The following is a 12,423-nucleotide window of genomic DNA, read 5'->3' as shown; positions in this document are numbered from 1 at the left end:
TTCAACGCTGGGGAGATCTCCCAATATCCTGATCGAGCAGAGTAGCCTGAAGGTGAATATTCTAACTCGTCTTCTATATCCTACAAGAATGCTCCCCCTTGATGCTGCCGAGACAGGTGCTGCGTAAGCTTTACGGCTGGATCGGCTCCTTTATTTGGAATCATAGACAGCCCCTTATCAAATTAGAAAAGCTGCAGCTCCGACAAGCAAGGGGAGGACTGGACTTTCCAGATTTCAGGGAGTACCAATTGAGCTCCTTATTATCTTATGTAGCTGATTGATTGTGGGACACAAGAGACCCAATCTGGTTAGATATTGAGACCTCCCAAGCAAAATGTCCCCTCAATCTATTATTTAGAGACAAGATGAGAGTTATTATGGACTTTTGTAAAAACCCTATTGTAATAAATACAATTAAAGCCTGGACGATAATGTGACAAGTTGAGGGTAACCTGCAAAAACCCTCCCCTTATACCCCTATAGTGGGAACATCAGGATTTCAGTCAGGGCTGACAGATGCTACATTTAAAATTTGGGAGTCCAGAGATATCTCTGGTTTGGGGAACTGTTCGATAGGGAGGTTATGATGTCCTTTGAGCAGCTGTGCCAGAAGGTTGGACTGTCTAACAGGGACCTCTTTCGGTATTTACAAATACGAGACTTTATACAAGAGAAGTCCACACTGATAGTCAACCCTTACAAAATCAGATAGGGAAAGGAGACTGCTATTGCCAGGTATGGAAGGTTTGGGTTATAAAGAAAAGCTGGGACTTCTTTCATTGGACTGGAGGGCATTGAGAGATGACAATATAGAGGTTTATAAAATCAGGAGGGGAAAAATAGGGTTAATTGTAGGTTTCATTTCCTCAGAATGGGGATTTCAAGGCTTGGACACATTCACCTTTTTTAAAAGTGAGGACGGAGAATTTAAAGAGACTGAGGGGCAAGTTTTGTGTTTTAACGGAGGGTAGTTTGTGTGTGAAATGAACTTTCAGAGGAAGTGGTGAACACAGTTACAGTTACAACATTTAAAAAGACATTTGGATAAGTACAAGTCATAAAGTTTGAGGGATATGGTCCAAGCATAGGCAAGTGGGATTAGATTAATTTGGGAAATGGTCAGCATGGACTGGTTGGACCGAAGAGTCATACAGCCCAGAAACACACCCTATCACACTTGCTTCTTTGGGAAGGGAGGGTGAACACTCCTGAACATCAAGCTCTGTCACTCTCCTCAGCTAATCACAGTCATGTGTGAAAGGGAAGATTACATGACTGTTGGGAAAACCAGTGAATCCATTTTCACACTAGAATCTACATCTATTAAGACAACAGTCTGGGCTTGCACGATTAGTGTTTGTGGTTCTACTTGTAACTTGGAGTCAAGGAACATTGCTGTGAGCAGCAACCCGGGGTAACATTCAGACTGGTGTTATTCCAAAGTCATGCATTTACATAGCACCTTTCACAGCCCCAGCACAGCTCAGAGTCCTCTATGGCCACCCAAGTCTTTTTAAAATATAGTCCCCGTTATAGTCAGAATATGATAACAGCTTGCTTCTTCATTGGCAATGGCCGGGGCATCCAGGAAAACTCTTGTCCTTCAAAACAAAAGCACTGGGGGATGGTTTACGCGGGGGCGGGGTGGGGCAGGGGGAGCAGGGAAGGAATCTTAAACAAAAAAAGGACAGGAAGGTCTCAGCTGTAGTGAGATGCTGAATAGACTGGGACTCTTTCTCCTGGAGTATAGGAGACCTTAGAGGTCTATGAAATCATGAGAGACATAGATAAGGAGATAGCAAAATTCCGCACTGAAGTCGCACCCTCCTCTTCAACGTTAAATGGTGTAACCTGCTTTTGAAATTATCTTTAAGCCCCCTTGACAGTTACTGAGAGAAGGTAAGTGCGTAAAACAATCCTGCCAGCTTCATGTAAATCTCAACAATCATCCCGTCCCTGTGCTGTGTCCATGTTCGTTTAGGAGACCTATGTTAAGAAAATTACACCTTGCTGCTTTCAGTTGTCCTGGTTAAATGGTAATAATGACAGTTTAATACATATTTAGTAACATTTTAACTACTTCATCTTAACTATTGCAAAACCAGGTGCCTGAAAGTGGATTATTCATATATAAACAGGATGTGGAATTAACTTCCAGAGGAAGTGGTGAATGTGGGTACAGTTACAGCATTTAAAAAAAGACATTTGGATAAGAACATGAATTGGGAAAGGTTGGAAGGAATATGGGCAGGAGCAGGTAAAACTAGTTTAGTTTGGGATAATGGTCAGCGTGGACTGGTTGGACCCAAGGGTCTGTTTCTGGGCTGGAAGACTCGACAGATTTAAATTGGACTTCTCATCTCAAAATAAAAAATGACGACGTTTCAAACCCTGTATCAAATGCATTGTATAATTTCTGTCACACAGTGAAAAAGCAGTTTATTTGCTCATTCATAACCCTGCATCTATGCTCTTTTTCATTTATTGTGAGCCTTGTCCAACTGGTGACCCTTCACTGACTTCTATTTTAATAATTGGGTTCCAGAACTGCAATGCAAAAATAGAAACAAGTCCAGCTGGGGCATTCAACAAATTTAAAAAGCAGTTGCTGACATTCACAATTGAATTCCTGATAAACATAGGGTTTAAGTTTGACCTTTCCTCCCCATTGCAAGAAGGTACATGTCAGTATTTCGGATGGTCCAGTTAGTCAACTTGGAAAAGTAACATTGGACTATTGGTTCCCACCAACATGGACTTTATTTCATTTCATTGAACTGCCTTTGCTCAAGGTGACGCAAGAGACAACTCTTTCAGAGGGTGGTACGTGTATGGAATAAGCTTCCAGAGGAAGTGGAGGAGACTGGTACAAATACAGCATTTAAAAGGCATCTGAACGGGCACGTGAATAGGAAGGATTTAGAGGGATATGGGTCAAGTGCTGACAAATGGGACTAGATCAATTTAGGATATCTGGTTGGCGTGGACACGTTAGACCAAAGGGTCCGTTTTTGTGCTGTACAGCTCTGAAAAATTCCACATCAATGTATTTTCTGCAGTTTAAAACAAAAAAGGAGCAAGTTCCAGCACAGATCGAGTGATACTGAAGTACATTATCCACAGTTTTGAAAAACTAGTAAATTGTCAACCCTTTACATTAAAAATATTTTACACGTTGATGTATCACCTATATTTAATTGACAATCCTGAACATGACTGACAGGAATCGCAAAACAAAGACAAATTCAGACAGCAGTTTTAAAAAAAAAAATTAAATCTTGTACAAGTGAACAAAAAACTTAAACCAGAGTTTTGTGGATAACATCTTACCCTTTCCTGAGCTCTACTTGCACTGAAACTAGGGTTGGAGAGATAACTCGTGTACACAATAGTCTCCGGTCTGTTATTTGGCCCATGTCGTGCTCTCTCTGTGGAAAGACAGAAATTTTAGATTCAAAATGGGGAAGAAAAAAAAAAGGGAAAATTTTAAAACAGAGCAAATCCTTTGCCTTAAAAATGCTAAACAGGTGTATGAAAACAAGTACAACTTCCGATTCAGAAATTTCAGATAACCAACTGAGTTATACCATTCTTCACATATCTCCTGCCATTCTGTTTCCCATATTTGCTGCATCTGAATTGCAATTCTTATTATTCGGTACTGTCGCGAAAGCAATATTGTTCATATTAACATCTTTTACCTGGATGGATGTTTGAGTCTGACTGAGAGCGTTGATAATGGGGTTCTTTGGCCTTAGACACTGCAGGTGAAGTTCCTGTGAAGCTCATGTGCCTGGAAGCTGTAGACTGTACAGAGGTCAAGAGTTTGCTGAAAGGGTTGAATATAATACGACTTGAGGACTTTTCAGGAGAGTGAGTCAGTGATGAACTACTGCTGCATGAATCACCTTGACAGGTCATCATAGCAATCTCCACACAGTGCCGCTGTTCTTCACCTTTACCACGACTGTCCCAAAGATCCTTCGAAGCTCCATCTTGAAACACAGTCAATGAAGATAGCCTTGTAATGGCTGTACAGTTCTCTGTGAGAGGAGGTTTGAAGCCATCAAAGGTGTCCAATACAGAGCTCAGGATCTCTTTGATGGCTTCTGGATTGTTTGAGGGTTGGCCTGGGTGCACTGCAGTCTGGCCCATCACTGCTGGTGTGGAGTATTCATCTGTCAAAAATAAAGAACCACAAACAAGATCAGTTGAATTTTGCTGACAGTGTTACCAATGAATAGACAATTTGGTTGAAAGAATTCAGGATGGACAGTACAACGCAATAAACCCCTATTCAATGTGCTCCATTAGACAGGGGTCAATGCAATGAGGAGATCTTGATCTCCAGCAGTTTCTAACCTGCACCGTGCTCAGGAAATCTTTGAAATTACCATCCAGAAATGGGAAAAAGACTAACTAAGTATCCATGAATGGGGAAAGACAATAATGTCAATAACCAAGAATTCATCTACTTTGGTAAGGAAATAAAAGATAGACATAACATTTCTTAGGAAGTGCTGGCATACAAAGGTGTCGTTGCTACTGAAACACTAAGTTAACATGCAGATGCAATAAATCAATAAAAAGGAAGGCAAAGGGAAAGTTGACTTTTATTGCAAGAGGTTTAGAATAAAAAAGGGGCATTGCTGTGCCTGCATCTAGAGTAGCATGTACACTTTTGGTCTCCTTACCCAAGGAAGCATGTAGTTGCCATGGAAGGAGCATAATGGAGGTGGGCCAGACTTAATCCCTGGAAATGTTGGACTACCTTCTGATGAGAGATTGGAGAAACTGGACACACACGCTCTAGAGTGTCAAAGAATAAGTGGCAACTGCAATGAAATGTAAAAGATGCTTACAGATTTCCCTGGCTGCTGAGTCTAGAAACAGAAGACGACTGAGATAGGGAATAATGTTTGGAGTCAGAGTCATGCAGCCACCAATAGCTCTCGTATCAAGCACAAAAAGATAGTCAAAAATACATGATTATGACACACCATCTGCCAATAATGTAGATGAGTGAAAGTCTGGATCCAACACTATTGGAAAACCACAAATCTGGTTAACTAATGCCCTTTACAGAAGGGAACTACCATCCTTACCTGGCCTACATGTGACTCTCAACCATGAAATATGGTTGATTCTTAACTGCCCTCTGAGCAATTAAGGATGGACAATAAATGCTGGGCAAGCCAGCAAAGCCCTCATCCCATAGATTTTTTTTAAATATATAAAAACTCATTTCAGTAAATATTGGGAGCTGGATTAAATCTAAACCAATTTGATCAAGTGTATCACAACATGTCTTGGAACCACAGGCCTCCAGGTCTAGAGGAAAGGAGGAGACTACCACTATGCCACAAGAGCCCCATTTAAAAAAAAAGGGTACATTTCCATTAAACAGCAAGCCCCAATTTAAGTAACACTGAGAAACAAGTAAAACACCGAAAATAAATTCCACCTCCCAGACAGAAAGAGCTGCCTTGGTTTTATCGTTCTGTTTTTGAATCTGAGGCAAATTAGTGTTGCATAAAGGCATTTTTTTTTAAAAAAAAAACAAAAAAAAAGTCCTCCACAGAAGTAATTGAAGAGAGCTTAAACACACTAAAGAAACAGGAAGGAATCAAAAGTCTGGTTTTGATTATTTCAAGACCATGACGGAAGAAACAAACTTGCAGATACTTTCTAAATAAACTTGTTCAGAGATGGAGCAAGTAGGATTTGAACCCTGGCCTCCTGGCTCAGATATAGGGACACTACTACTGCACCAGAAGAACCCCCATCCAAAGCACTTGTTTTCTCTGCACACCTACTTTTCCATTCAACCTGCTCAGATATTATAATACACCTCTGAAGGGAGAGGGGGAGATTTGTACCAAGGCCTCACCAATCCAGCGTTAGAGAGAGACTACAACTGTACCACACAAGACCCCTCAGAGAGTCACCAGTTAATACAGCAATGAGAAGAGAGAGTTCTGATTGGTCAAGCCATCATTCACCATGGAGATCTAACGAGAGCAGGTAACTGCCAATTTTAGTTCTCAAACCAGGCAGATGGACACTGATTGATCAGGGAGTTGCTATGGGAATGAAACAATTTACCAGTTTTCAGGAAGAAACAAACTTGTCGATACTTTCAAAATGAACTTGTTCAGAGATGTGATTACACACCTCTGGAGCAAGTGGGATTTGAACCCCTTTCTTACCATGAAAACATTGTAATGGACATACAAAGTCCTGCAGCTTACCGACTTAAAAGCATTGTACTGCAAGCCTGACTGAATCAAAGATTAGAGAGGTAGAATAGAACATGACTCTCAAACTTTACATTTAACACCATTTCAGAGTTCAAATCAAACAGAGGATAAAATAAAACCAAATACCTGACAGTGCTGAGGTAGACGGTGACTGGGGCAGTAAACACAAGGTGTTCAGATGGAATCCTGAGGCAGATACTGCCCTTGCCTCAGACACAGGCAATAAGCTGCTCTCCCTTGCCTGCTGTATCAGTAAAACAGAAAAGAGACTGAAACTGACAACAAGATCAATCACCCAATGGCAGAGACAACAAGACATGAACTGGAGGGAAAGAGATTCTCAGCTTCACGGCGTTGAAGATGCTCACTATGTGGAATTAAAGCAACCTGATTGGTAAAAAGACCAGGTGGAGACAGCCACTAGTTCACCATCTGATCTTGACTAATTCCCCTGAAAGGAACAGACTTGGGGTTTTTAAAGTGACACTGTCTATCTGAAAATAAAGTGTTTGCTGATTATCCTTTATTTGTTTGCCAGCACACAAGAAGAGAATATATTTATTCCAATCACTTGGGTGCAACATCTTTAGTGATCTGTCAATTCTTCTCATTCCTATTTTTGCAATAAAACCTTTTCATGAAAACAGTGCCCGTTTAAGAGGGTGTGGGATTAAGAAAATGAGATTTCCACCTCCTCCCCAAATCACTATTCTAACAGGGATGCAATATCCTCTGAAAATTAAAAGCATGTGCTAACTTCACCCCATTTGATAAATTGACGTTTATATCAAGATGTAACCAGTATTTGTTTTTTGTAAAAGTTCTCATTAAGCCACAAACAACTGTCTGATAAATTAAGGCAGCAAGACCTGAGATTTGAGCAATATGTTGGGTGACAGAGTTTGGTCCAGTGGATTTTCTGGCACAAGTGTAATGTCAGAAGATACAACTTTAGATCCTATCCCATTCCAGACATCTGTTTGACCAGGTTAGTACATAGTTTGCACTTGTTTTTAAAAGCCATGAGCAATATTGAATTTCAGACTCATTGTGAATATGTTTGGAATGGTATTGTTACTTGTTAAGTTTCCTACAATGCAATCACACTGAGACCAGCAATAGAGTACAGATAAAACTGACATTTATATTGCTGCTTTTCATGCTGTAAATCTCATTGAAACAAAGTGAATTCTAAACTGGTGCCAAAAAAGCAAGGCCTTTTATAATTCATCCATACTTCCTGACAGTTGCTCAATTTTGCCTTTAAAATAAGGCCACGGGTAAAATTCTCTTCCGTTCCTCCATTTCAGCTTTAAATACTTATTTTTTCTTTTCTCCCTCAGCCCTCCCCGCTGGACAGAGAAAGTCAGACTCATGAGACGTAATCAGTAAGCACCATTTCAACCCAGTTTGTCTTGATCCCAGAGCTGGGTGTGTCCACCTAGTCCAAAGTAGACTGACAGGTTGAACTTTTATCACCAGTGCAGTGTCCTTGTTAGAAATAAGAAATTTTTTTTTTTTGGACAATATGTGTCTCACCTACCAATTGATGAATGTGCATGATTAACATTAGGTATAAACACATCCATAGACTTTGAGTTTGTCAGGGAGCAGGATACAGAAATGGTGTCAGCAGAGTCAACAGTCTATTGACTTTCCTGAATGGTAGTACTCTTCCTGATTACTGGGTTGTATGCCCTTTAGTATGAGGGTCATTTTAACAGACAGATATATGACTAAAAAAACTAGAACCGCTTATTTAATTGCTGTGGTGCAACTTGCAATAATGCCAACCATCTAGAAAGATTTTGTATTTTTGTATTGCTTCTGCATTTGTGGTTCCGCAATATAAATAAGGCACAAGGCCTTAAAGGGGAACAGTGTGAAGCTGCATTAACACTGAGTGTCCTTGTTCATGAGCCACAAAAAGCTAGCGTGCAGGTGCAGCAATCAGTAAGGAAGGCAAATGGTATGTTGGCTTTCATTGTAAAGGTGATTCAAGAACAGATGATGTCTTGCTGCGATTGCAAGGAACCTTTGTGAATCTGCACCTGGAGTATTGTGTGTAGTTTTGGTTCCCTTTTCTAAAGTGAAATATACCTAGCACAGAGGGAGTACAATGGAGGTTGATCCCTGGGATGGTTGGTGAAGAGAGACTGAGGAGACTGGGTCACTATGCAAATAGGATGTTTCCCTTACCTGGTGATCTCAAAATAAGGGGCTGACCATTTAGGACTGAGATGACCAGGAGTTGCTTCATCTAGAGGTTAGCGAATCTTTGGGATTGTCTGCCTCAGAGGGCTGGGGAAGCTCAGTCATTGACCGTGCTCAACAGAGAAATCAATAGGCTTTTGGAGACAGGTGACATCTAAGAACATAAGAACCAGATGCAGGAGTGGCCCTTCAAGCCTGCTTTGTCATTCAATTAGATCATGACTGATCTTTGTGATTTGGAGATGCCGGCGTGTGACTGAGGTTTACAAAGTTAAGTCACGCAACACTAGGTTATCGTCCAACAGGTTTAATTAGAAGCACTAGCTTTTGGAGCACTGCTCCTTCATCAGGACAGCCACCTGATGGAGTGTTGCTCCAAAAGCTAGTGCTTCTAATTAAACCTGTTGGACGATAACCTGGTGTTGTGACTTTCAACTTTGATCTTTTTCATGGACTCAGCTCCACTTACCCACCCACTCATCATAATCTTTAATTGCCTTACTGTTGAAAAATCTGTCTATCTTTGACTTAAAAACACTCAATGAGGTAACCTCAACTGCTTCATTGGGCAGGGAAATCACGACCCTTTGAGTTAAGAGGTTCCTCCTCAACTCAGTCCTAAATCTGCTTCCCCCTTGTTTTGAGGCTGTGCCCCTAGTTCTAGTTTCACCTGCCAGTGGAAACAACCTCCCTGCTTCTATCTTACCTACTCCCATCATAATTTTACATGTTTCAATAAGACCCCCCCCCCCCTTCTAATTTCCAATGTGTATAATCCCAGTCTACTCAATCCCTCCTCATAAACCAACTTTCTCAACTCTGGAACTAACCTAATGAACCTCCTCCAGTGCCAGTTAATCCTTTCTCAAATAAGGAGACCAAAACTGCACACAGTACTCCAAGGTGTGGCCTCACCAGCACCCTATACAACTACAGCATACCCTCCCTTAAATTTTCAACTCCATCCCTGCAGCAGTGAAGGACAATATTCCATGATATGGGGATAGTAGATGAGCAGCCATTAGCCAACTGAATGGCAGCAGTTTTGAATAGGAACCTACTCTGCTCCTATGTCCAATGTTTCTATGATCTAATTGGCAGAGCACTCTCAGCTTGTCAAGTGGCCTCCTTCTGCCTCTTTGTTCCAATTTTCTGATATTCTCATTCTCCTGGTCTACCCCTTTCACTGAAATTCGTCCTGCTGCTTCTTCCAGATGATGGGCAGAGAATGCTGCCTGAAATATTGCGTCCTTCTAGTTCTTCTAAGTAAGTCTTTTCATGCAGCAGCCATTCTTTTCAGAGCAAGTTTTATATGGTATCGCAGTAAGATTATCTTGGTCATGTACGTAACAGAATGACGCAGACTTTACAGAAACAGGTTTGACCAGTTTCAGCCAATGATTATACTCAAAATAGGGCTTGTCCCACCATACTGCATCTCACAGTCAAGAAATCTTTATATTAGAATTAAAATCCCTACAGTACATAAACAGGCCCTTTGGCCCAACAAGTCCACACCGACCCTCCGAAGAGGAACCCACCCAGACCCATTCCCTTACAACTCTACATTTACCCCTGACTAATCTACTTAACCTACACATCCCTGAACACTATGGGCTATTTAGATTAGATTACTTAGTGTAGAAACAGGCCCTTCAGCCCAACATGTCCACACCACCCCGCCGAAGCGCAACCCACCCATACCCCTACATTTACCTCTTTACCTAACACTACGGGCGATTTAACATGGCCAACTCACCTAACCTGCACATCTTTGGACTGTGGGAGGAAACCGGAGGACCTGGAGGAAACCCACGCAGACACGGGGAGAATGTGCAAACTCCACACAGTCAGTCGCCTGAGGCGGGAATTGAACCCGGTCCCTGGCGCTGTGAGGCAGTAGTGCTAACCACTGTGCCATCATGCCACCCCAATATTCCTTTTTAATATTCCTTTTTACCTCATGGCTTTAAGGTGAAACTGAATAAATATTTCAATGTTAGATGCTTCAAATGCTCTGTATGGTACAGTGTTCCATATCCTCATGGATAAAGAAGTTTATCTTGAATCTTTTTTTTTTGCTGGAGTTTTCATGGTTATCTTACATTTTTTGATGTATAATTTTCTCCTTCCTCGCAATTTGGCAACATCTTCTCTACATTTTTATGTACTAATTTGAGCCAGACTTCTTGCACAGCAGTAGGGGGTGGTGAGCTGCCATCTTGAACCAATGCAATCTGTCTGCTGTAAGTAGATCCACAATGCCCTTGGGGAGGGGATTCAAGGATTTTGACCCAGTGACACTGTAGGAATGGTGAGCTATTTCCAAGTCGGGATGGTGACTGGCATGGAAGGGAATTTGCAGGGTGCAGGATTCCCATATTTGCTGCCCTTGTCTTCCATCCTATCAAAATCTCTTCATAATTTGAACAAGTTCCATTAGATCTGCTCTCAACCTTTTTTTCCAGAGAAGACAGTCCAAACTTGTTCAACCTACCTTCCCTGTTCTGGTTTCACCCTGGTTTGCATTTTCGCAAATATCTCTGTCTATATTTTGCATTCTGAGACCAGATCAGTTCTTCAATTGTGATCTAACCAAGTTTCTTTTCATGTTTCACATAAATTCCCCACTTTCCATTCTATTCCTCTAGAAATAAACTTGGGGCTTTGTTTCCACCTTTCTGCATCTGTTAACTTGTGCTGCTATCTTTGATTTGTGAATATGTATTCCCTATCTCACTTGGCGGTTCTAATTTGGACTCTTGCCTTTTTTACAGCTCCATCATTACACCTACCAAATCGTACCAACTCACTTCCATCTATACTAAAAAGTAAGCTGCGAGGTGAACACGCATTCAACAAGTTGACTTGAGGGTGGCAAGAGTGCAAATTGTAGTCTGAGTGGGGGATTTCAATGTCCACCACCAAGAGTGGCTCAACATCAGTACTACTGTTTGAGCTGGTCAGGTCCTAAAAGGACATTGCTGCTCGACTGCATCTGAGCAGATGATGAGGGAGCCAACAAGAGGGAAAAGCATACTTAACCTCATCCTTACCAACCTACTGGCTGCAGATGCATTTGTCCATGACCATATCAGTGAGAGTGACCATCGCACAGTTCTTGTAGGGACAAGGCCCATTTCCATTTAAAAGGACAAAGACAGCAGATACTAGGGAACACCACCCCCCTGCAAGTTGCCTCTAAGCTACTCGCCATCCTGATTTGGAAATGTATCACTGTTCCTCTACTGTCGCTGGGTCAAAATATTGGAATTCCCTCCCTCCAGGCAATGTGGGTCAACCTACAGCACGTGGACTGTGGTGGCTCAAGAAGGCAGCTAACCACCACCTTCTCAAGGGGCAACTGGGGACGTGCAATGATGTGGGCAGCCAGGGATGCCCACATCAATCAAGTGAATTTAAAAAAAAAAAATTCTATTCTGCTGTAATCTTTGTTTTGAACCTCCAATCTCGAGTCATACTTTGGAGTTTGAAGTTGTTCTTCCCATTTGAGTACAAATCGTTCATATAAATAGTGAGCAGCAGTAGTGTCTGCACTAAATCTTGTGGAACATCACTTTTCAGCTTCTACCAGTCTGAACAAACGTCTTTGACTCTGTTGGGTTGTAGTTATTAACCTGAAATACTAACTCTGTTTCTCTCTCCACAGCCGCTGCCTGACCTGCTGAGTATTTCCCACTTTTATTTATTCTACTAACCCTCCCTGTTTTGTAGCTGACCAGCAGCTCACCTGCTATACATCCCTTAACTCCATAAGGTCAGAGCTTAGTCATGAATCTACTATGTGTTATCGGAAGAAAGACTTTCTGTAAATGCAAATTTATTGTGTCGATCATGTTATCCATACTTGCTCACTAATCTACAGGCTTGGCTTTTGTCAGGATTACTTTGCTCCAAACCTCCATTAAAGCCTTGATCTGAACATGGA

The 12,423-nt window shown here is 41.6% G+C and overlaps 1 protein-coding gene across 9 annotated transcripts in view; it reads right to left on the bottom strand.

The window, feature by feature from the left end:
* rubcnl (rubicon like autophagy enhancer) overlaps positions 1-12,423 on the bottom strand; it is a 74,590-nt gene that overhangs the window by 46,399 nt on the left and 15,768 nt on the right. For 6 of the 9 annotated variants that reach the window (XM_043700357.2, XM_043700356.2, XM_087993038.1 and 3 more), the window contains 3 exons: positions 6,387-6,504; positions 3,702-4,178; positions 3,331-3,428 (listed from right to left, as the gene is read on the bottom strand). In XM_043700357.2, coding sequence (XP_043556292.2) covers positions 3,331-3,428; positions 3,702-4,178; positions 6,387-6,504 — 693 coding nt within the window. Of the gene's footprint in view, positions 1-3,330; positions 3,429-3,701; positions 4,179-4,694; positions 4,802-6,386; positions 6,505-12,423 lie in introns of those variants that run through there. The other 3 variants (XM_043700365.2, XM_087993041.1, XM_043700361.2) reach the window with 2 other exon arrangements.

The sequence above is a fragment of the Chiloscyllium plagiosum genome, unplaced genomic scaffold (assembly GCF_037043375.1).
Source record: "Chiloscyllium plagiosum isolate Xiang-an unplaced genomic scaffold, Cpla_swu_hap1 HiC_scaffold_12, whole genome shotgun sequence".
Lineage (NCBI taxonomy): Eukaryota > Metazoa > Chordata > Chondrichthyes > Orectolobiformes > Hemiscylliidae > Chiloscyllium > Chiloscyllium plagiosum.
Note: the sequence above shows the minus strand (reverse complement) of the source record. Positions and strands in the feature narration are given on the sequence as shown.